This window comes from Protopterus annectens, chromosome 5.part0 (genome assembly GCF_019279795.1).
Source record: "Protopterus annectens isolate FY-2018-M chromosome 5.part0, PAN1.0, whole genome shotgun sequence".
NCBI lineage: Eukaryota > Metazoa > Chordata > Ceratodontiformes > Protopteridae > Protopterus > Protopterus annectens.
Window position 1 is genome coordinate 39617936 of NC_056735.1, and position 26315 is coordinate 39644250.

The 26315-nt window shown below is 41.2% G+C and overlaps 1 protein-coding gene across 5 annotated transcripts in view; it reads left to right on the plus strand.

The window, feature by feature from the left end:
* ST3GAL6 (ST3 beta-galactoside alpha-2,3-sialyltransferase 6) overlaps nt 1-26315 on the plus strand; it is a 1325435-nt gene that overhangs the window by 391368 nt on the left and 907752 nt on the right. For 4 of the 5 annotated variants that reach the window (XM_044072092.1, XM_044072089.1, XM_044072090.1 and 1 more), the window contains one exon: nt 21781-21825. The exons of the other annotated variant lie outside the window; for it this stretch is intronic. Coding sequence is in view for 3 of the 4 variants with exons in the window: in XM_044072089.1 (XP_043928024.1) it covers nt 21801-21825 (25 nt within the window). In the remaining variant the exon portion in view is untranslated. The remainder of the gene's footprint in view (nt 1-21780; nt 21826-26315) is intronic. 5 annotated transcript variants of the gene reach the window in all.

Here is a 26315-nt window from a genome sequence, read left to right on the forward strand (position 1 = left end):
GGTATGCCACTGAGTAGAGCTGGAGTTTCTATCAACTTGGGTCCCTAATTACTTCTTCTGTACTTAATGGATTACCACCTATGTGGTAATTTGTTGGCACTTTTTTTTTTGCCAAAGGGGATGACTATACACTTTTTGGCATTTAGCTTGAGGCCATGGCTCGGGCACCAGTTGTCTGTTTCTATGAGGCCCTTTTGGAGGATGCTTGTGTCGGCTAGAGAGTCGATTATGGCACCCAGTTTGCAGTCATCTGCGAACTTGGTCAGCCACAGTCCTTCCATGTTGGCCTGTACCTCCGAGAAATATATACTGAACAAGAGAGGTCCCAGGACTGAGCCTTGTGGGACACCACTTGTAACTGGTTTGGAGTCTGACATGGCTCCAGCAATTCTAACCATGTGGGTTCTGTCCTTGAGCCAGTTTGCAATCCATCTAGTGACATAGGGGTTTATATTTAAGCTGGTGAGCTTATCTATAATGCCGAGTGGGGTATTGTATCGAAGGCTTTTGTGAGGTCCAGGTAGGCTGTGTGGACCACCTTCCCCTCGTCAATTGCCTTGGTGACTGTTTCAAAGAAATCAACCAGGTTTAAGAGGCAGGATCTGCCCTTAACAAAGCCAAACTGGGTAGGATCCAGTGTCTGTAGGTCCCCAATATCTTTATTTATGAGGTCCATGATGATCCTTTCCATAGCTTTGCAGACCAAGCTAGTCAGGCTTATGGGGCGATAGTTACCAGGATCCGTTGAGGCACCACCTTTATGGAGAGGGACCACTGTTGCTGTACGCCACTCTTTGGGCACATATCCTGTAGTAAGGCTAAGATTGAACAGTAGTTTTATGTTTGGGTTTACCTCTTCTTGGAGTTCATGTAGGATTCAGCCCAGGACACCGTCTGGTCCCATTGATGCTGTGTTTTTTGCTTTGGAGAGGGCGGCTCTTACCTGAGCATGTGAGATGTCAGGGGGGCAGCACTCTGCTGGGATAGATATTTGCCCTTTTGGTGGGGAGGGGGGGAGAAGTTTGTGCTGAACCTGTCAGCTAGGATGTTGGCAATGTGTGTGGGTTCAGTGTATTTTTTATCATTTTGGACTTTCTGAGCATATCTGGGAATTCCCACCCAGGTTCCTAACATAACTAAAGAAAGCCTTGTGATTATCCTTAGTGTCCTGTGCAATTTTTCTCGAAGCTGGCCTTAGACAATTTTATGAGTGCCCGTAGTTTTTTGCTAATACTGATCAGTGATGCCTTCCCTTTTTGGGATTTTGCTCTATCATTTAGTAGCTTCCTCCTTCTATTGTATAGTTTGTTTATGGCTGGGGTCCACCAGACAGGACGTCTGCCTTTGGAGGATTGGGTCTTGGTTTTATTTGGGATCGCATGATCCATGCATTCCTGAAGGTGTTCATAGAATGCGTTTATAAAGGATTCTGCGGTCTGGGCCGTATTTTCCACAGGCCCAGGGCTTTGAAGGATTCCACCTCAGTTTTGAGGTGTGAAATTTGCTTTAGAGAAGTTTTTCACTGTGGTTTTCTGGGCAGGGGTGGAGTCGGGATGTGAATATCCAGTGAGATTAGTTTATGGTCTGATCTTACCAGTGAGGGATACACTTCTGGTCTGGAGCATAGAGTCCCCATGTTGGTGATGATCAGGTCCAGTATGTTTTCCCCTCTTGTGGGAGTGGTAACAAGTTGTTCCATAGCATTTGAGTTTATAAATTCTAGGAACCTTTGAGCTAGGGTGTTGGAGCTAGAGTAATGCTCCCAGTCTATGTTTGGGTAGTTGAAGTCACCCAATATAATGGTGTTTGGAGAGACCTTCATATTTTCCAGTGTTCTCAGGAAGGCCGAGTGGGGTTCCTGGGTTTGGGAGGGTGGTCTGTAGCAGGCTATAAACTGGAAGGCAGTTTTACCCACTGTTAGTTGTACATGGATAGTCTCTGATGCTTCGTGCTTTGCCACCAACCTGGAGGTGTGGGTATCTTTGATGAATATCGATACTCCCCTCCTTTTGTGGTTCGGTCCAAGTTTTGGGGCTGAAAAGCATGGTATGAGGTATAACCTGGTAGTGCTGGGGTGCTCTCGGAGCCCTGAACCAGGTTTCTGTTACTGCACAGATATCGATGTTCTCCATGATAAGGAGAGTTTGAGTGCGTGCATCTTGAGGTTTAGACTTCTGGCATTGAGTAGCATTACTCTTAGTTTCTTATCCCTTGTGATACCTATGGAGGTGGGTTTGTCTTTTGAGCCTTGCCTAAAAAAGGCACTATGGGGTTAGCAAGAGCCTTTGCCAATATCCGAAAGCCCAGGGGTGACAGGTGCAAGCCGTCCCTAGCGAAGCATCTTGGCTTGTCGAGCATATCATCCCAAGCTGACAGGCATTGGATCCCCTTTGAATGACACCAGTACTTAAGCCAATTGTTGAAATTGATCAGCTTGTCTTCATATTGTGGCATCATTCTTGGTGAGGGTAAGATGCTACTCAAGGTCAGGGTCATACCGGCCTGGGCTACATGCTCAGAGAGCTCCTTTATGTCTCTTTTCATGTAGTCCAGGGAGGTATGTCTCAGGTCATTCACACCAGCATGGACAAGGACTGAGTCATATTTGTACTTGCCTTGGAGTGACCTGAGTGTTTGTGTTATGTGGCGGATCCTAGCGCCCGACAGGCTGCTCACCGTGACCCTCTCCTTGTTCAGCCTGGTGAGTGGGACGTCAGTGTGCCTGACGATAGAGTCACCTATTACAAGTGTATCAGGTGTGTTGTTTAGTCTTAAGGGCTGTGACTGTTTCGCACACTGGCTTTGTGAGATATGTGTTGCATGTGTTTTGTTTTGGGGTAGAGGTTGCTTGGGTGTTTGCTTTGGAGGTCTCTGCTGCTTAGGCAGATCTTTATTTAGAGCCTCCGAGTATGTTTTTGTGTGATTATGTGTTTGGTTTGCTGTCGTGGTAGGTCTATGTGAGACTGGAATTGTAGTGAGTGTGGTTTCCTTCTCCTCCTGACTGGTCATGCCAGTACTGAGTTGAGAGAGCTTAGCCTCCAGTTTGGCTATATGGTTGCATCTCTCACATGTGTTGGAATTTGTTGGGAGGAGGAGAGGGTTGTCTGTGTACATGAGGCAGTTGTAACATTGCCTCAAGATTCCCAGATTCACCAGCTGGACTGGAGAGGAGATTGACAACTGACCTTTGGACATGCTAGAATAATATTGGGAATTCCTTAATAATTGAAAACAAGTGCCAGTGGGGAGTGAGGGTGTAGTGCTTTTAATTTTTAGTGCTGACTTATATAATTGCTTTAGTGAGCAAGTGCCAGGTAACTTAAGTGCAATGTGTTACAGGTAACTTAAATGCAAAAATGACAAACACTAACTTTCTTTCAAGTGAAACAAGGAAATAAGTACAGTAAGCAATGCAGATATCACTAGTGATCCACAGAAGCACTGAGAAGCTGCGTATTAGGTGGAATTAGTGTTCCAGGAAATAACAAGCAAACAAACAACAAGCATATAAACAAAGCTAGATTCAGCAGGCCTGGATCTAGTCTATGCTACAGCAAACAAGGTGTACCAATTTCAGTAAGATACAGTTCAAATATTCAGGCACTATAAACCTTTAACCAGAAATTCCCAGCTCAGAAGGGCAGAGTCCAGCCTCTTCTCCCACAAGAGTGCAGACCACGAACCTTCTTAATGCAAAATAACTGGCCTGAAGCCCAAGTGCTTAAACCAGAACTAATACACTTTAAGAATAACAGACACTGGGCTCTCAATCAGCAGTTGCCAACTTAGAAGGATGAAAGCTACCTGTCCTGCCACCACAGTGCATGCCACAAACCTTCCTAATGTAAAACAACTGGTCTGAAGCCCAAGTGCTTAATCCAAAAGACTTAGAATGATAGCTACACTTTAATCAAGTTACTACCAAGCAGTAATAAATACAATTGAATACTTTAGAGAATGCCTGGATTAGTGCTCAAGTTACACAAACAAAGCTAGATCCAGCAGGCCCAAATCCAGTCTATGCCACAGCAAACAAGGTGCACCAACTTCAGTAAGAAGCAGTTCAGATATGCATGCACTATAAGCCTTTAACCAGAAATTCCCAGCTCAGAAGGGCAGAGTCCAGCCTCTACTCCCACAAGAGTGCAGACCACGAACCCTCTTAATGTAAAATAACTGCCCTGAAAGCCCAAGTGCTTAAACCAGAATTAATACACTTTTAGAATAACAGATACTGAGCCCTCAATCAGCAGTTCCCAACCTAGAAGGATGTAAGCTACCTGTTCTGCCAATACAGTGCAGACCACAAACCCTCTCAGTGCAAAACAACTGGTCTGAAGCCCAAGTGTTTAAACCAAAAGGCTTAGAATGAGTTACACCAAGCAGTAATACAATTGAGTAATTTTAAGATGATGCAAAAGTAAAATAAAGTAGGTAGAAACACAAATACAGTAAAAGCAGATGAATTTTTTTTTTCTGAACAAGTGCTGAGATCAAAGAAACAGATTTGAGTGCTGAAACTAGAAAACTGTCTAGTTATAAAAAAAAAAAAAAAACTAAGCTAGAAGGCTTCCCTCCAACACAGAAGGGCTTGGGGGCTCAGAAGCCTACAAATAGTCTATACCACTTAACAGGAAAGGCAGGAAACAAGCTTAAATTTTTTTTTCTGTTTCCCAGATGCTCTCTTTGTACACAGTAGGAGTGCCTGAAATCAGAATATGATCTCACTGCACTCAGTTGAGTGAGCAAATGAGATGGGCCCAGAAGGAGTATCCAAACACAAATTTACAAGAGGTGCGGGCAGTTTCAAGGCTACTAAGATTAACACCAAAACAAAAACAGGGAGGGTGGGTGAGACTAACTGAAGAGCAGAGTCAAAACTTCCAGTTCAGTTAATATTCCTGCAACACAGTTAAAATCAATTTAAATACTGTATTTTTTTGAAAAAAAGTGCAGATAAAGGTACTTACACTCTATATAGACCACAAGTTCATTGGGAGGAGGGTGGGAGTCACTGGTGTGCTTTGGTTAGTAATGGTTACATACCATCTGGGTGTCTAAGAAGAAAATAATTATCAAACCAGCAAAAAAATCTTGGTAGACGCATAATTCTTAGCCTTTTTCCAAATGTGGAATCCATCTGGAATATCTGCAGGAGGCAAGTAAGACCAGCCTTTCCAGATGCTTCATACCATACTGGAGCTAGAGGCCACAGTGCTGGGCTTTGTGTCAAATGATTTGCCTCAAATGGAAAAGGGTATCTGCTTAAGACCAAGGTTTGGAAATGTGAAACATGCACTGTTATACAGGGTGCACTCAAACTCTATCAATATATACTGAGGTTGGAACTCAACATCTTCTTCCTTTTTCATCGGTACAGTTTCATAGCAGGACTATGACATCCTGGATATAAGAATGATAACCAAGGGGGTATATCAGCTTCCTTATGTAGTACTTACATAACCGCACATGGTGTACATCTGCTGACACATAGCTGTCTGTGTCGGGAAGTTCATTAGCCACTTGGGGGATGGAGAGTGCGCACTGGTAGATTGGTACATATATGCTATCTTCCCATCATTCAAAGGTCTTGATATTGAAGTGGGACATCCACGCTTGCATGTCTGCTCCTTCAGATTAGCTAGTGTAGACTCCTCTTAACTTGTAGGGTGGTAGGGATAATTGACTTCCATGGAGGTAACTGCCCTACATCCCAATGCAGTGTAGTGTGCCTGTGTCAGTGCTACCTCAGCATACTATGTCAGCAGCCTGTGGCTGTTGGGTAACTGCAAGAAAAGTGCTAGAAAATACCCCTGTATGGAGTTGATATAGTCGATATATGTATGTTGTATCCAGTGACAGGTAACTCCAAGTTTCAGGATTTATTTATACATTTGTTGGGCAGGGCAGAATGATGATCCAACTACATTATCATGGACTGGGGTCACTATCTTTTTGCTGATGATCATGTGTACAATGAAGCATTACCTTATTCATGGATTTATATGTTCAGTAGTGACACCATGCAGATGTACTTCCCAAGACAAATAATAAACCAGTTATTGAGTTATTGTCCTATGGAAGGCCATGAGCTGATGTGTACAATGTAAGACTGAAGCAGGAATGCAGCTTTACAGTGTCGTTACAGATGCCTTCACCATGTACAGAGTCCTTATGCATCCTCACCACCTTCAGTATGCACTGCATGACCACAAAGCAAGCAGCTGGGTATCTCAAGGAGCACACTACAATACCTAGGCATACGTAAACATGACAGAGACAATGAGAAGTCTGTGATCACATACTGTATGCCATACATGGATTATATGATGGTTGTTGCCTAGGTGCAGACCCCACACAGTGTCACTTATCTCTTTTCCCTCAAAATTTGAGTCTTTTATTTTTCCTTCACTATTCAACATTTTTTTTGGTATAGCCTTTTGGATTATAGCTCCATATACCACTCTGTAAAGTGTATGTAATGTCCATCCTCTGAAGTAACAGGGATATATTGTGCTTCATTTTCTGATATGAAATGTATAAGTCTTCACACTATATCCTTGGTCTTTTAGGAAATAATAACATTGCATAGGTCACTATTTATCAGCCCCAAAATCCTTCTTGCTACTCATTCCCATTAAGTCCAGACACTAGTGGCAGCTTATACTATCTATGACCTCTACACACATACTCTAACAGTTCTGTGTTGTTTTTAAAATTAATAATTGACATTATAGAATGGCATACCATTAACTTTGTTTTAGTTAAAAGTAACAGTGTGTTGCTACAGGTGACTCTGCTACGCTGACTTCCATTACACAGATGTGACCGTGGTGCTCAAAACTTCCTCAGACCATGTCTATAACCTATGGCCACAGATGTGTAAAGAGAGTCATTAATGTGTTCTTACAAAGTTGCATTATCTTTTGCCAGTAATATTTCCTGTCAGATGCCACAGTTGTAGATTGTACTATCAGAGATGTGTTGACTTGTCCCTCATGATTTTCATCTTGGACTGTGGACATGTGACTTGGTGCATCAGAGTTGTGTTGGCTTGTCCCTCCTGATTTTTGGCTTGGACTGTGGATGTGTGACTTGGTGTATCAGAGTTGTGCTGGCTTGTACTTCCTGATTTTTGTCTTGGACTGTGGACATGTGAGTTGGTGTTTCAGAGTTGTGTTGGCTTGTCCTTCCTGATTTTTGGCTTGGACTGTGGACGTGTGACTTGGTGTATCAGAGTTGTGCTGGCTTGTCCCTCCTGATGTTTGGCTTGGACCATGGACATGTGAGTCTGTGTAGTAAACCTTCCACTGCACTGCCTCGTTTTATGGAATCTAGCATAGAAACTTGGGCATAGCAATCACAGCTGGTACATATATCTCAAAGATTTTGGAAAATGTTTTTTATCTGAAACAATAACCAATGCTGTAAACTAAAATTTTACTTGGTAACTGTGTTGCAAACTCATTAACCAAGACATTGAAGTTTTCCCTTTGTGATTCTTCACAATGCCAGAAGAAGTTCACAATGCAATAATTAGAAAATACTTCTAAGAAAGTTCCCATGGAGAAAATGTACTGGCCAGAATTTACTAAACCCCAACAGAGATGAAAGTTTTTTAAAAAGCAGTGTGATGCGTGAACTTCTTGAAAAGGAATTGCAAAGAAAAAAAATTCAGCTGATGGAAACAGTTGAAGCATGAAACAATTATTAACAAGCTGCTTTCTGTATTTCAGAGTTTGATTTCCTCAGTATCTATTTGCCCTTCTTGTGACTGTGAGCAAGTCACTTAACCAACATTTCTTAACCAGTGGGCTTATTCAGTTAACAACAACAAAAAAGGACATAATCTGTAGCACCTAGGAAATAGTGTTTAAACTTCTGTCTCCAAAATGTGGAATATTACCTCTCATATTGTGATTATGTGAGGTAGTGCCAACTGTGCCAGGGAAAGTAGGGCAGTGCATGTGTAACATATGCCAGCATAACTAGCTGGAGTTTTGTAAAGAATTATATGTCATTTGAATATTAAACAGATTTGTACATATGCTGGTGTTAAAAATGTATTTGTAAAGTTGATTGTGTTAAAAATAACAGTGGGACATGCTGGACAGAAAATAAATATACTTTTATGTCTGACTGTATTGTTGTAACTGATGACATGTATATATTTTAACAGAGGATACCAGAAGGGAAGGGGTTAAGCTCAGCTGGGCTAAGCTTAAGGAAATAGCCTGAAATTAAATTACTTGGCTTAAGCCATAAAGATTTTATTTCACAGGTGTGAATGCAGCCAGAGGTACAGTGTCTGTGAAAGGCCTGGACTGGGGTCCTGCTCTGTTGTCCTTATGGTGAACTAATTGCTACCCTGTGGTGCCAGAGAATAGCTTGCTAGCTTCTGCAGGAAGGGTGGAAGTGCTGGAATTGATTTGCAGTTTACAGATGCTGTAATAAACCTTAGCTAATGTTCTATGTGTGCATTGTGAAATATCAGTGGTAGATCATGGCTCAGTTTCTAGTAAGGAGGTAGTGTGGACACCACACTCAGGTGACCAGATGTGATGTCATTCTGTAGCCAGCACTGAAATGTATTTGAATACTAGTGAGAGATGTAATGTGTGTGCTCTGTTTTTGGACCTGACAAGAGACACTCACCTATTTTCATCTTGCCTTGCTTTAATAAGTAACTAGGGAACAGTAATTCTTCAGACAGTTAGAAAAATATAGTTGGATTAGCTAAATGTAGTTTTATTTCTCTATCTGTCAGATTCTTTTCATCTGTGTTGTTTTTTATATTTCCTGTGTCTGAAACTCTGGTGTTTATTGTAAATAGATATTCAGTATTTTCATTTTTTTTATTATTTACAGTAGACAAAGCTAACAACACTCACATTAAAGCCCTATTCTCATATCAGATAGCCAAATCATGGAACTCTCTACCCCACATCCTCCAAAACACACCTGAATCTACCAGTTTTAAAAAAACTACTATTTGAACATCTATCCAAGAACTGGCATTGCTCCTGTGCCAAACCTGACTGACAAGATATCTATAACTCTCTCAACATACTGTCCACTCCTTACCTAATTTTCTCCCTCTCCTTAATGTTTATTACTACTCAAAAATATATAAAGGAAATCTTATTTGTTCATAACTATTATTTAATATGTACATACTACTAACTTTATTTTTCTCACAGTGATCTTTACTGAAATGCTTGTGTTTTTCCTTTTGAACCTGTATCTACTAGAAAACTGTACTGAATACTACTTTGTATAGACTAACTAGATTATGTGTATTCTGCATCTTACTGTATGTATACTATTGTACTATCTAATTATTGTATATTGTTTATATTTCTGTGGAGCTTTTCTCCCTGGGCCTCCTCTGAAAATGGGCTCCTAGCACAGTTGGACTTTCCCAGTAAACAAATGTAAATAAATAAATATATCTAAACCTTTCATTGTCGGTAGTATTTTAGAATATTTAACCTTTGAGAGTACTTGTATTCATTTAGTGGCACTGTGGCTCCATGTTCCTGAAAGTCTTACTGTTTAGTTAAACACTACCATTTGTATAGGTATTACTTTTGATACGTGTAATTGTATACCCTTGTAAGAGCCTTAAAGTAGCAGGCTTTAGATGTTCTGATGGCAGCAGATTTACCTTATAGTCTGGTTTGAGGTGGCAGAGTGGGTAAGCTGTGCCAGCCTTTCCAGGTATGTATGTGGGTATGAAAATCAAATCTCAAAGAGAGTGTATGTGACAGCCACTTTGAACAAGCACACTGAGAGCATTCATTTCATGGAGATGGTGGTGGAGAACTTAGCTTGGAACACCCAGCTAAGGACTCAGCTCTATAGTGGTCAGTGGGGAGTCTTGTTTGGGGCCTGGAGAGAAAGCCTAGCCCTAGGACTGGAGTGTGCATTCCCTGTATACTCTTTGGGGAATTGTACTTGGTGTAAAGAGCTGCATCTGAAAATACTATGTGTATCTATTTTTCTCACAGTGAATGTTTCCCACCGGTGAAGTGGTGAAGACTGAGCGTCTAGAGGAGGGACATCACACATATCTCTGAGATGATTTTGTAGAACGCTCCTGATTTTACTTCATGGTTTTTTGTCCTGTCCCCTCATAAAATTTTTGATTTTCTGGTAAATCACTGAGGATTATAGTCAATCAAAATGCCAGACATTAGTTTTGTACTTTTTGTTCAGGAAATGCATTTTGATGCAGAACTTATTTTTCTACTATTTTTAAGTGAATTGGAATAATATGTGAAAACTTTCCTTGATTTTGGGATTTTGTTCTCTCATTATTTTCAGCTTTTTCTGATTTTTGAACAAAGACATTTACAGCCGTGCTACATTTTACAATCTGAAACAACCAGGATAAAACGTGGAACACTTAGGAGGAACTTCAACCTATGGAGCTCACAGCATTGATATAAACTGTTACTTAATATTTATAAACATTTTTGATGTTTTTTTTTTAAATATTGATTCAGTATTATTTACCAAAGATAGTTGTTAAAAATTAACATGGAATGTATTATAAATGCCACTCAACTGTCCATGATTTTGCGTTATATTTTTGCATGTCCCTTGTAAAATGTTTGACTTTCAGGTATATCACTAAGCATTACAATCAGTTGATAAAATTAGATATTAGAGTTTCATAATTTTGCTCTTGTTGTTTGGAAAATATATGCAAACATAAAATTATTGTTCTATTGATGTTTTAAGTGAATTTAGGTTATATTTAAGAAAATGTCCCTGATTCTGAGCCTTTGTCCCCCCCCACCTAATTATTTTGGCTTTGTACAGAATTCTTGAGCAAAGATGTTTTATTGGACAGCATAAGACATGGAATTTAAAGAATCAAAATGACAACCCATTCTTCTTAATAAGGTATAGTTGAGAGATTAGCTGGAGAAACTATCCTTGAAGGATGGAATTAGCCAGTGCCGGTTGATCCATCCAAAGGGAGGCAGCTCAGCCCAATGCATGTTTGACACTCAGTGGAGGTGGTTGGTTCAAATTTCAGTACTATGGATTGACATGTACTTGTCCACCAAGCTGCATGTGAGCAGCTTGCTACTATTAGATCTTTACACTGAAGCATGCATGGATCTTGGGGTTGGCACTGTGGAATCACAGACAAATTATATTACTCCACAGGCCCTAATAAGTCACACCTTCTCTGGTTGCCTATGTGATAACCCCCACCTCTGGTTGGCTGGCATCTGTAAGTGAGGTACTGCTGTGTTAATTTGTGGTAAAAACTGAAATGCCTTATTAGATGATGTGACTGTAAGTGGGCAGTGCAAAAGGAAAGAATGGGCAAAAGTCTGAAAATGGGGGTGATGGGTAATATACAGTGAGAACCAAAAGCAGCTAGAAACAAAAACTGACAGACCAAATAAAATGATAGATTTTTTTTTATTTTTACTTACGATTTGGATTTGCAAGATACTAGAAGAATAGCCTGGGATAAAGATGGGAAAGCTGGATAAGCCTGGCATAAAGATGGGAAGGTTGGATAAGCCTGGGATAAAGATGGGAAGGCTGTGTTTTACTGTCATTAGATTTATGATGATAATCAGTTGTTTTTACAGAAAACTTTGTGCTTAACATGATTTACATAAATTGTTTCAGGGACGTCAAGGAAGTGTGCATGTTAAATTTATAAAAATTCTGAATGGCATTATGGATGTTCTTCATTAGCAGACTGTACTGCTGTGGTGACCCCTAACCTGGAAAAGCTGAAAGACATTAGTTTTATCTGAAGTAACATTAATTATCTTTTTATGATACAGATGTTCTTCGTGTTTCACTGTTACAGTCATTACATTTGGGTAATCTGCTGGCAGGTTGCCCTCAGTTGGCCTGATTAACAGTCTTGGGTCCTGAGTCAGTTGCTGTCCCTTCTTCCATGACATCAGGTAATCAGGGGTATAAAACATGCAGCCGACTCCATTACATCAGTCTTTCTTGCCGCATGGTGCCCGAAGCAGAAGCAGTTCTCAAGTGCCAGTCGGCAGACTCCTGAAATTTTCGTTTTCGAGTTTCAGAAGCAAAGTCTTCAACTACAAAGCTAAGTACCCCATTGTGGAAACTTTTTCTTGCTCCTTACCGATGTTATTAAAAATTAATAATTGTATTACTTGTGGGAAGCAAATACCTCATAAGGATTTTCATTTGTACTGTATTCCTTGCCTAGGCCCTGACCACAATGTACCTTGCTGTCAGTTTTGTGCTAAATTTAATCAACGCACTATTAAACGTCGGTATATTTTTGCTTCTAAATATTTTGGCTCACAATTTAATTATCCAGAAATGTCATCAGTTAGCAATCCGACTACTGGAATACCTAAAAAAATGCAAAGAAAAAGACAGAGACAGGCCGTCGAAGTCCAAAACTGATGACGACGCTTCTCCTAAGCCAGTCGCCAGTTCACCGGTACTCAGTGAGGCGCTTTCGCAGCCCCTGATACCCACTATTTCTGATTCGCAGGCCTCTACTGAGACCCATTCGGAGTCCGGTATGCCGTGAGATGCTTCAAATATGGAACCCGCGGATGTCTCTACCTTAGATGGGTCTGGAGTCGCTGTGCAGGCACCGGCTTCTGAGGGTGTTTTCAGGCCTACATATTTGTATATTAGACTGACGCCATCTTCAAAACTAAGGCCAAAATCAAAATCTATGTCTAAAAAACTGACGCCTGGGCCACAATGTGCAGGCTCCTATGCCTAAAAACAGATGATAAAAATGGCTGAAGATTTAATTACTCTGATCAGGGGTAGCCAACACCCCCCCCCCTCCTTCTAAGAGGCCTAGGCAAGACTGATTATGAATCTTCTGAACAGGATTCTATTTCTTCTGACTCTTCTAATGAACAGGATTTGTCTATACCTACTTATGAGGACTCTGATGCAGAAGATTCCATTCCTTCTGCTTCTCCCCTTGAGGATTTTTCTTTTGGGGAAACTTTACATACCTTGAGGGAACATTTCCACTGGGAAAGTCAGGATTTCTCTGAATCTAAAAAGAGACTTAGGGATTTTCTTCTTCTTCCTCAGCATAGGCCTTTGGCTGTACCTCCTGTTCTAGACATTGTTGATGATGTTTTTTCAGAATCTAGTATGGCTCCTGATTCTCTGCCCTAGGCTCCTTGTAAGCCAGACAGATACTACAGGGCTCCTGACTCCCACAAATTCCTTTTCAAAAATCCTATTGCAGATCCTGAAACCATTTCTCAGGGTCTGAAGGGCATTAAGGCCTCTACTGCTAAAAATCCTACCCCTTCTGATAGAGATTCCAGGACGCTGGATAGATGGGGTAAGAAGGTTTACACTTCTGCAACCTTGGCAGTCAGGGCTTTAAACTGTCAATTTCATATGCTTAAATATCAACAGCATATCATGGGATTGCTTAAACAGAAAATTATGTTAATTTCTGACTGTGTGGAAAATAAAGATTTACAGGATTTATTGCATTCAGCTGAACAAGTTGGAAAACATACTTTGTGATGTGGTTTTGATTCTTTGGAGGCCTCTTGCAGGGATGCTATAACTGGGTCTGTGCTAAGAAGGCATTCTTGGCTAAAAGAGCAAACTTTGCCTGATCGTGTTAAAGCAAAATTTTGGATGCTCCTTTACAACAGGAACTTCTCTTTGGTAATGAGGCTGAAGAAGTTTTAAAAAAGATGGAAGATAAAGCTAAATCTATGCAAACTGTGAAAGATTTCTTAGAAATGCAACCTCCAAGATTTCGTAGGCACTGACCTACTAAGAACTGGCCCTTTCCAGTTCCTTCGAGAGCCACTCAAGTCAAACCCAGACATTCCAAAAGCTCCAGGTTTCAGTCATAAGGGACTTTTAGAACAAAACAATGGGGTGCCTCCTCCTCCAAATATGGAAACAACAAGGCACCTCCCTATGGTAAGCAGTCTCAATGACTTCCCTTTACACTTACCAAGCACTTACCTTTTGTCCGCCCCTTTGAGGGGAAAACTGGCACTTCATGCAAGAAACTGGCAACTTATAACCCAGGACAAATAGGTTTTAAATGTAGCATCCCAGGGATACAGATTTCATTTCCACACGTTGCCAATCCCAAACAGATGGCCAGACCTGCCCCCAAATCAGTGGGCAGAGGCCCAGAAACAAGTAATGTCCCTCATGAACATGGGGGCTATTCAACCGGTACCAGAAGAGGAAAAGGGGCAAGGTTTCTATTCAAGACTTTTCCTGGTACCCACAAAAGACAAATCATGGTGTCCAATTCTGGACTTATCTACTCTAAACACATTTCTGGACATTCCAAAATTCAAGATGCTGACTCTTCAACAGTTACTTCCTATGCCAGGCAAAGATGCCTGGTTGGTAACTCTAGACTTAAAAGAGGCATGCCTGCATATCCCAGTCAGGGAATCTTGCAGAAGATACCTCCACTTCAAAGCAGGCTACTTGCATTACCAGTTCTCTGCACTGCCCTTTGGCTTATCTACTGCGCCCAGGGTCTTCACAAAGTGCCTGGCTCCAGTAATTGCATTTTGCAGACAAATAAATATTCAAATATATCCATACCTGGACGATTGTCTAATTCAGGCAGAAAACAGGGACATTCTTCTAAAACATCTGGCGTTTGTAAAAAGGGTTCTAACTTGCCAAGGGTACACTATAAACGAAAATAAATCACAACTGGTATCCTCTCAAAAAATTACATTCCTGGGTGCAAGCTTGAGTACAACTGCCCAGATGGCTTACCTTATGCCAGAAAAGCAAATTCATTTGGTAACTTACTTCAAACAGGTGGCCACAAACACCCTGCTAGCTGCAAGACAAATTCTGCAAGCCTTGGGGTTCATGGCCTCCTGCATTCTTCTAATTCCATATGCAAGACTGCATATGAGGAAACTTCAGTGGTACTTAAAAAGTTTATGGAGTCAACATTGTCACAGCCTGGAAACAATGATTCCTATCATACCTTGCCTGCAACTAGAGTTCATATGGCGAGCAGAGGTCTGCCACCAAAACAAGGGATTGCCATTCACGCCACCTCCTGCCGCCCAAACCCTAACTACAGATGCATCAGACTATGCTTGGGGAGCTCATCTGGCAGGGAAGTGCATTCAGGGGAAATGGAGCCCAAATCAATTGCACCTTCATATCAATCAAAAAGAGATGCTAGCTGTACAGAGTGCACTGACAGCCTTCAAGGACTTCCTTCATCCAGGACAATTAATGATAAAGACAGACAACACCACAGTTATGTGGCACATAAACAAGCAAGGGGGTACACACTCCTACCCCCTTTGCAGACTAGCCATGGCATTGTAGAACACGGCCTTGACCTGTCAAATACATCTACAAGCTCAATTCCTGCCAGGAAAGCAGAATACTCTGGCAGACAAACTAAGCAGAAATCTCATGGACCCACAAATGGAAACTGGAACCACAGATTTTCAACATGTTGACACGCAAATGGGGGAGTCCAGACATAGATCTTTTTGCCTCACCCCAGAACTATCAGTTGGACAAATTCTGCACAAGAATTCATCACAAAAAAATCCTGGACAGTGGATGCTCTGTCATTCAGCTGGAAAAACCTATCAGTCTATGCTTTTCCCCCTCTTCCTCTGCTCTCCAAAGTTGCACTAAAAGTCAAACAGGACAAACCAAAAATTATTTTGATTGCTCCAGACTGGCCTCATCAACACTGGTACCCACTCCTGCACAATGTGTCACACCTTCCACCGTGGCACCTGCCTCAGACACCTTACTTACTGTCTCAGCAGAACAACCAAATTCTGCACACTCAGCTCCAAACTTTGAATCTTGCAGCATGGCTAATCACCTAAATTCACCCTTAGCATCCTTCAGCAAACCTGTGATGGATGTCATTTTGGAGGCAAGAAGGCCTAGTACTAGAAAATCTTATGCTGCCAAATGGAAAAGATTTTGTGCCTGGAATCAATCACAAGGGATAAGCACAGCAGTGCCCAATATTCCTCAGATTTTGCAATACTTAACTGAGATGCTTCACAAGGGCCTGTCCTTTTCATCCATAAAAATCCATGCCTCAGCCATTTCAGCTCATTACAACACAGAGCCTCCCCTCTTCTCTCATCCACTGCTAAAGCAGTATCTCAGAGGAGCCAAAAACTTAAGACCACCCAGGAGAGCTCCAACCCCTGCCTGGGACCTCAACTTTGTATTGGAAAATCTTACTCTTCCTCCTTTCGAGCCAGCTGCTACTGCAGACTTAAAATTTCTCTCTTGGAAAACAGATTTTCTTTTAGCAGTCACTTCAGCTAGAAGGATTTCTGAATTACGGGCTCTTATGGCAGTGGAGCCTTTCATTATTTTTCATGCGGACAGGGTGTCTCTCAGGACCAATCCATCATTCATGCCTAAGGCGGTATCCAGTGTGACTCTTAATCAAACCATTCATTTGCCAACTTTCTTTCCCAATCCACAGAACAAGGGGGAGTGGATTCTGCATTCAGTGGATGTACACAGATAGCATAGATTTTACTTAAACAGGACAAAATATCTAAGAAAATCTGATCAACTACTGGTGGCATTTGCTGCAGGGGCAGAGGGAAAGGTTATTTCAAAGCAGACTATTTCCAAATGGATAAGCCGTTGTATTCATTTCCGCTATATGCAGCATGGTAAAACTATCCCCCAGAGGATCAGATCTCATTCCACCAGGGCTGCATCTACTTCTACAGCCTTTCTCAGAGGTGTTCCTACCAGAGACATTCTAGAAGCTGCTACCTGGAGCTCAGTTCATGCATTCACCAAACATTACCATTTACCTTTCTTCTCTAAATCCAGAGCTGGCTTTGCCACTGCTGTCCTGCAGGGCCTAATAGCTGGTCCTAATGCTGTATAAATCCATCCTCCCAACCATAGCTTTGGGAATCTACCCAAATGTAATGACTACAACAGTGAAACACGAAGAGCATAGTACAGTTGTGTACACTTACCATAAATGTAGATGTTCTAGTGTATTCACTGTTGCAGTCCTGGTTACCCTCACTCCAACCCCCTGTTTTTTTCTCTTACTATACTTATAATTTCCTTTACTATGCTTAAAAGCCTTTTTGGTGTATTTTCTTTAGTTTGCAGATATATATTTTTGTGTTTTTAATTACTTAAAATATTTGGCTCCCTATTTGGGGGGCACCTGACATCTGGGGCAAGAAAAACTGATGTAATGGCGTTGGCTGCATGTTTTATACCCCTGACGACCTGACATCATGGAAAAAGGGACAGCAACCGATGCAGGACCCAAGACTTTGTTAATCAGTCCAACTGAGGGCAACCTGTCAGCAGATTACCCAAATGTAATGACTGCAACAGTGAATACATTTGAACATCTACATTTATGGTAAGTGTACACAACTGTACTTTCCATTTCTTGCTGGGCTCTAAGTGATCCAGATTTGAACCCCAGTAGCTCCAACCTGTATTGTATATCACTGAGGATTTTAACTGTTTTATGATTTATTGTAATCATCTCCAAAAGACTGAATTGTGAAACAATAAGCATTTTAATTTTGTTGTAGTTCAATGTAACTCTCAAAAACTAAAATAAAATAAAAAAGAAAACAGAAAAACTAAGGGGTACTTAAGAAAAAATAGAATTTCTTGGAACTTAACATTGATTCTGCAATTCATAAGCCAGAGTTTTTATGTGCCTGTCTGCATGGGATATCTTATAGACCTTTGTATGTTAACCTGTTGTTAGATGTGTGGTCTTGGAAGTTAGTGCAAGTGTACAAGAGATAAATAAATCATAAAGTGATAAAATGTAAAAAGTAAGAGGTTTTGCTTACATGAAAGGTATCTTATAGGTTCATAGGTTCATAGGTAGATACTAGGCTATCTGCCCTAGGGCATTTATAAGCCTAGCCAGAGTGTATTTGGCTTCCGCCTCCCTATTAGATTAGCCTACTGTCCCTCTGTAAAGTAGGTCACAGAAGGTACCCTTTTAAGATTAGTTTACTGTGCCTCTGTCTAGCAGGGACACATGGTCAGAATCACAGGTGCCATGTCCGAATCCAAACCAGTTACAAGTGGCGTCCCACAGAGCCCAGGGGTGAATTTGCGATTTCCCAATCACGCGTCCAAATTTCGCTTGAAGAGGGTCAGCGAGGGGCTATGTCTAACATGAATTGGGATTCTATTCCAGAGTGAGGGGAGCCTCTGGGAAATGAATATGTCCCTCCAGCATGTCCTATTTATTTTTGTGCTGAGGTTTAGGTCCCTGGAGCATGTAGCTCTAAGGGACTTGGATTTTTTGAGGTGGAGCATGTCCATTAATTCTGGGTTTGACATGGCTTTGTACGTCAGGCATAGATTGCCTCTGAGTAGGCGGTAAGCAACTGAGTAGAGCTGGAGTTTCTTTAGTCGAGCTGCATAGGACATCTGTTTGTAGCCCATGATCCTCTTGGTGAGGTACTTTTGGGGTCTCTCCAGTTGCTGCAGGTGTCGGGTAAGGTACATCCCAAAAGGGGTATTGTATTCAATTATGGGCCTGATGAGTGACGAGTAGAGGGGCACAATGACCTCTCTTGATCTAGATGCGAACCCTTTCGTGATAAGGTGGGCTATATAGAAGGTCTTTCTAACCACTTTGGCAACGTGATTATCAAAGGAGAGATCACTATCTACGTTGGTCCCCAAATCTCTAATTACTTCTTCCAGCTTAATGGATTACCACCTATGTGGTAATTTGTGGGCACCTTGTTTTTCCCAAAGGGGATGACTATGCACTTTTTAGCATTTAGCTTGAGGCCGTGGCTCTGGCACCAAGCATTCATCTCTGTGAGACCCTTTTGGAGGATGCTTGTGTCAGCTGGAGATTCGATTATGGCCCCCAGTTTGCAGTCATCTGCGAACCTTGTCAGCCATAATCCCCCCCATGTTAGCCTGAACCTCAGAGAAGTATATACCGAACAAGAGAGGTCCCAGAACTGAGCTCTGTGGGACGCCACTTGTAACTGGTTTGGATTCGGACATGGCACCTGTGATTCTGACCATGTGGGTTCTATCTCTGAGCCAGTTTGCAACCCATCTTGTGATGTAGGGGTTGATATTTAAGCTGGTAAGCTTATTTATGATGCCCGAGTGGGGTATTGTGTCGAAGGCTTTTGTGAGGTCCAGGTAGGCTGTGTGGACTACCTTGCCCTCATCTATGGCTTTGGTAACTGTTTCAAAGAAATCAACTAGGTTTAAGAGGCAAGATCTGACCTTAACAAAGCCGAATTGGGTAGGGTCCAGTGTCTGGAGGCTCCCAATGTCTTTGTTTATGAGTTCCATGATAATATGCTCCATAGCTTTACAGACCAGACTAGTCAGGCTTATGGGGCAATAGTTTCCGGGGTCCGTTGTGGCACCACCTTTGTGGAGTGGGACCACTGTAGCTGTACGCCATTCTTTGGGTACATATCCTGTAGTAAGGCTAAGTTTGAACAGTGACTTAATGTGAGGGTTCAGTTCTTCTTGGAGCTCATGTAAGACACAGCCTGGGACACCGTCCGGTCCCATAGATGCTGTGTTTTTTGCTTTGGAGAGGGCAGCTTTCACCTGTGCATCTGTGATGTCAGGGAGGTTACATTCAGTTGGGATAGGCATTTGCTCCTGTGGGGGGGAAGGGGGGGAAGTTTGCGCTGAATCTGTCTGCCAGGATGTTGGCTATGTCTGTAGGTTCGGTATATTTTGTACCGTTATGCAACAATTCAGAGCATATCTGGGAGTTTCCGCCCATGTTTCTGACATAACTAAAGAAGTCCTTGTGATTATCTTTAGTGTCTAGGGCAATTTTTCTTTCGAAACTGGCCTTTGATGATTTTATGAGGGATCAAAGTTTCTTGCTATTACTGATCAGAGATGCCTTCCCCTTTTGGGATTTTGCTCTGTCATGTAGTAGCTTCCTCCTTCTGTTGTATAGCTTATTTATGGCTGGGGACCACCAGACCGGTCTCCTGTTTTTGGAGGAGTGAGTCTTGGTTTTATTTGGGATAGCACGATCCATGCATTCCTGCAGGTGCTCATAGAATGCATTTGTAAAGGATTCTGCGGATTGGGCTGTATTATCCTCTGGCCCAGGGGCTTTGAAGGATTCCATCTCAGTCTTGAGAAGTGCAAAATTGGCTTTTGAGAAATTCTTTACAGTGATTTCCTTGGCTGGGGGTGGGGACGGGATATGGATGTCCAGGGAAATTTGTTTATGGTCTGATCTTACCAATGAGGGGTTTACCTCTGGTGTGGAACATAGAGTCCCCATGTTGGTGATGACCAGGTCCAATATGTTGTTCCCTCTTGTGGGAGTGGTGACCAGTTGTTCCATTATGTTAGAGTTTATAAATTCAAGGAACCGTTGGGCAAGGGTGTTTGGGCTTGAGTAGTTTTCCCAGTCAATGTTTTGGTAGTTGAAGTCACCCAATAACATAGTGTTTGGAGAGACCTTCATATTCTCCAGTGTTCTCAGGAATGCCAAGTGGGGTTCCTGTAATAGGGAGGGTGTTCTGTAGCAGGCTACAAACTGAAAGGCAGTTTTGCCCGCTGTTAGTTGCACATGGATGGTTTCCGATACTTCGTGCAGTGCCACTAACCTGGAGGTGTAGGTATCTTTGATGAATATAGATACCCCCCTCCTTTTGTGCTTCGGTCCGAGTTTTGGGGCCGAAACGCATGGTATGAGTTATAACCTGGTAGTGCTGGGGTGCTCTCAGGAGCCTTGAACCAGGTTTCTGTTACTGCACAGACATCGATTTTCTCCATACTGAGGAGAGTCTCAAGTGTGTGCATCTTGAGGTTTAGACTTCTGACATTGAGTAGCATTACCTTTAGTTTTTTTATCTTTGGGTTGTCTATGGAGGTGGGTTTGTCCTTTGAGCCTTGCCTAAAAAAGGCACTATGGGGGTGGCAAGAGCCTTGGCCAGTATATGAAAGCCTAAGGGTGACAGGTGCAAGCCATCCCTAATGAAGCAACGTGGCTTGTCGAGCATGTCATCCCAGGCTGACAGACACTGGATCCCCTTTGCATGACACCAATACTTTAGCCAATTGTTGAAACTGATCATTTTGTCTTTATACTGTGGCATCATTCTTGGTGAGGGCAAGATGCTACTCAAGGTCAGGGACATACCAGCCTGGGCTACATGGTCAGAGAGCTCCTCTATGTCTCTTTTCATGTAGTCCAGGGAGGTACGTCTCAGGTCATTCACACCAGCATGGACAATGACGGAGTCATACTTGTACTTGCTTTGGAGTGACCTGAGTGCTTGCGTTATGTGGCGGATCCTGGCACCTGACAGGCAGCTTACAGTGACCTTTTCCTTGTTCAGTCTGGTGAGTGGGACGTCAGTGTGCCGGACAATAGAGTCCCCTATAACAAGTGTATTTGGTGTGTTGTTTGGCCTTATGGGCTGTGACTGTGAGGCACACTGATTTGTGGGTATTGTTGAGGGGTGGCTGTTGCTTGGATATCTGCTTAGGAGGTCTTTGCTGTTTAGGATAGGCAGATTTTTTGCTATGTGTAGCATTTCTCACAAGGACAGTAAGGCATGTAAGATAATAAATGTTATTATGATTTTATGAGACCTATTAATGTTCAGAAAAATGATTGGTTTATGACTCTGCAACTCGAAAATGTACAGTAGACAACATTATGCTTGGTTTATGAAAGTAAAAAGCATAGCCAGATCTAGTGGCATATAAAGATTGCATTACAGACTCAACTGATTTGTTTTGTTACAGAAAATGCAAGCAACAACTAAATGAAAGTTGGAATCACGTCCTTCAGTAAGTGCTACACTTTTGTTTCTGCTTTTATTGACATTTTTCCGTCTCTTTTTGCTTTTGTTTTTCATGCCATGAGGTACTACACAGTGCTGTAAAACTTAACAACTAAATCTCTGGCTGACCACTCCAAGTCGTATCTTAGTAGTGGGTTGTCAGCCAAGGCACTTTGCTTTTAAGAAAATGTTTGTAGTCTAATACCTCTGGAACTTTTTACCTACTTTAAACAGAAAGAGGTATGCGTACCTGTATTCCTGACTGTTCTGTGTGCGCAAATTTCTGTAATGTCTGCATTAATGGTTATGGAACAGGGATCTGCCAAAAACAATCAGGTAAAACAGGAACACAACTGATTTAAATCATACCCATGGTCAAGAGGAAGTCAGAGCTGTATAAATATTATATAATTTTGTCTGAAAGTCCTTAATATCTGCACGATAATGTTCATACATCTGCAGTTTTGTGCTTAAAAATATCAGTTTATTACCTTCTGTTTAACAATGATTTTAGAACTAGTATATGAATGGAATGTGCCACATGGCTGCCATTTTGTTTGCTGTTACATGAAAATCTAAATGACTTAAAATGTTGGAATAATGTGGTCCATAAGGGCACCTGGTGTCTTTTTCTGTGGTGTAGTTGTTGTATATGCTAAATACAGCTAGGTCACTTAAATCGCTGCTAAGTTCTCAGTACTCCCATATGTTTTGGCATATTATGTTATGTGTTAGCACATGTTGCAGTTTTCAGGTTGCACTGTATAGAGACATACTTCTTATTCATGGAGCTAGGTGTCTGTAGGAGTGCATTGGTACAATTTGCATATGTAGTTTGTGAAGATATCTGTCTGGGAAAGAGATGTGGCAGATGGGAGGTTGGCTTAATGGTTAAGGTGCTTACCTTACAGGCACACGATGCAGGATTTGATTCTCACAGGGGGTAATTGGCTAGGCTCAAAATGGCCCACAAGGGTAGTTAGCCTAGTACTAATCTATGAACTTAATCTATGAACCCATAAATGCACACTCACACACACACACACACACACACACACACACACACACACACACACACACATGCACAAAAATAATTCAGAAGTATATTGTGAGGTGCAGATGTAAAAACAGGAGAATGTGAAATGTAAAATCACAGTTACAGATAGGATGGAGTAATGCAAACTTCCGTGCAAGATGCAGAAAGTTTATCCACACCATGCATAAGTCTAAAATGTATATAAGCATAAAATGTGTGGTGCGAAAATTTGAACTGTCTAAGTACAGTATGAAGAAATATGAGACAGACGTTAAAAAGGGCAGTTTGTAGAAATAAAATTTTGTAGTGTAAATGTAATTGCTGATTCTGGACTGTGATATAAAGGATTATTCAGTAGACTTTATAATTTCCTATGGGTTATAAGGGCCAGAAGTATTTTATGTATCATTTAAGGTATCTTCTTTGGTTTTCCATAGTTGAGACTCATGGCACTGCACAGCGTATATGCTGTAGATATTAGAATTTGGATACATTTTGTGTTTTTACCTTTTTTCCATACTCTACATGTCAATGACATATTTTTTAGTAGAGAAATAAAAATTGGTTATGCATATGCTTGTCCTTGTTATGTCTTCTAGAGGTTTTGTAGTTGAATGAATTCTAAGAGTTCTGTAGTTCTAATCATGTTAACTTTCTTTAGAATGCACCAGGAAATAGGGTCAATATGTTCTAGGGTCAAGATGTTCTAGGGTCAAGATGTTCTAGAGTCAAGATGTTCTAGGGTCAAGGTGTTCTAGAGTCAAGATGTTCTTCGTGCAATATGTGACGAATGGTAGTGTATTCATAAATTCACTCCCACCTGGCCTAAACGGTTCTTTTTTCAACCTGTTATATCTGTCCACGTATTTGCAGTATGCATGTGTAGGTTTACACTGTATGAAGTGAAGCTGAATATTTTATTCCATAAACATGTTATTCTTCTGCATTAGGTTTTATAATAACTTTATTTAACTGTAGACATATTATGTCAAAGTGTGGAGCTTTTCTTGCCGGGCCTCTGCTGAAAATGGGATATTATCCCAGCTGAGCTTTCTCGGTCATGAAATGTTGAATAGAATAAATAAAAAAACACACGTTGTAAGCATTTAATGCTGAAAAATACAATTCTTCACTTGAATGAAAATTAAGCAAAAACTTAAGAAAATTAAAGTATGCAAATTGTTTTACACTTGCACAAAGTGGTACCAGATGATGAGTTTAAATAAGCTGATGGCATAAGGAAGAATTCTAGCAATGTAGCTGTACCTGTCACTACCATTAGCTGAAGTAATAAATGATTCTCTATACACCTTTGAGTTGTAAGTTTAAATAGCCGTTGCACAATTTCTTAAGCAATGGATCATCCAGCATGCCATCTGTCCAGAAATAAAGTGCACTTGTGCAAACCTTACAAGTAATGCAGAAACTAAACTTCACTAGCAGTGTCTTTGTTTACTTAAAAGAGTCTCAGACAGTATTTGCTGTTTTTTCTTCAGTCTGAAAGTAAGATTTCCTCTCTCTGTAATCTAATATTTCAAGTGGAGAAGTCTAGCTGAAATGATGTATTCTCCTGATCTGAAGTAGTTATTTATTTACAATTAGTTGACCAGGTTAGTACTGCTAAGACAGCATTATGTTTTCAGTGGAGTCTTGAGGTAGTATTCATACTGACTAGGGAAAATTTGGTCATGACACCAGAGAACCTCCCCCACTCTTTTTTGATAAGTGCCATGGGATCTTTTACATCTGCCTGAGCTGTCACTAACTCAGGCAGATGGGACCTTAGCTACACATAGATTCATAGGTTCATAGGTAGGTACTAGGCTATCTGCCCAAGGGCGTTTATAAGCCTAGCCAGAATGTGTTGGCTTTCGCCTCCCTTTTAGATTAGTTTCCTGGGCCTCTGTCCAGCAGGGCCACTGATATAATCCCAGGTGTAAATTTACGATTTCCCATCCACTCGTCAAGATTTCTCTTGAAGAGAGTCAGTGAGGGGCTTTGCCTAACATAGATTGGGATTCTATTCCGAGTGAGGGAAGTCTCTGGGACAGGAATCTGTCCCTCCAGCATGTCCTATTAATTGTTGTGCTGAGGTTTACATCCCTAGAGCGTGTGGCTCTAAGAGATTTGTTTTTCTTTAGGTGGAGCATGTCCATTAATTCAGGGTCAGACATCTCATCCAAAAGACGCTCAAAGGCACTCTGAGGGGTGCAGCACCCCTTTGTACTGCACTTCAATGTCAGGACTGAAGAATGAATTCAGGTATGTGGTGTAGGAATAGAACCCAAAGCCTTCTGCTCTTCCAGCATCAAAAGTCAGTCGGCTGCCTGTTAAACCACTGTCAGTACCGTAGCTTTTGATGAGGGCATAATCTTTAATCACTACAAATGTGTGCACATTTGAAAAGCCACTCAATGGAGAGAATAAGCACTTTTTTGTGAAAAAATACATTTATCTCAGGTTAATACAGCTTTATGTGTGTGCGGTTTGCTGATAGTTGCAAACTCCACTCGACCTGTCAGATTTTTCTTTTGAAGAACATTACATTTGTTTTGACACATTACCACTTCTTTACATGCTCTATGATTCTGAAAGGCCACAGTGGCAACCACATTGGGGACAGCATTAGTCATCCTGGTATTCTTAGTCAAGAAATATGACATTATGTATGGTATTAACAGAAGGTCTGTCAAAACAGAAATGTCTAGATTCTAGAAGGACAAACACTGATAAAATGAGGCATAACCTCAGAAAAATGACTAAAGGTGTACAAAGTTGTATGAACAAAAAAATAATGTGGCATGCAATTTTATCACTGCCCAAGTCATCAAACTGCAGTTGATTATAACTGCTTTACCTGTCTGACTGATAATATTGTTAAGTGAATGCAGGTATCCTACTCGGAAAATGATGAGTCAGCTGATGCTTGTTTTTACACTTAGCACAGAAGCTGAATATTAAAAATAGGGGGCATGAGGTGTGCAAATGGGGGCTTCCCCTTTTCTTATTTTTTTCAGTCAAGTCTTAGTGTACAGTTTTGTTTCATGTTTTATTTAAAGAGTTTCCTGCATTGTTATAAGTTACATTTCATTGCTACTTATGATTGTATTTGTAGATTGTCATCTACTTCCTATGTTTCACTATGGAAAGTGCTAATGATGTGAATTGTGAGACTAGTTATGCAGATGTTACCTTTGTTCCTGAAGTTTTGTGGTAGTGCTGTTGTACAGATTCAACTAAATGCAGCTGTAAAATGTTCATATTTACATAGTTTACTTTTTTGGAGGACTTGCATATGTTGCAGATTAAAGTTTTGTTTTCCTTTTTTTTTTAGCTGCTGTATAGGACTTTGGTATTTCATTTGTGTGTTAGTAATGAATTCTTCTTATTTCAGCTTTTCCTAGTTAGGGGTCACCACAGCGGATCACCTATCTGCTCATTATTGGCAATGGAGTTTTATG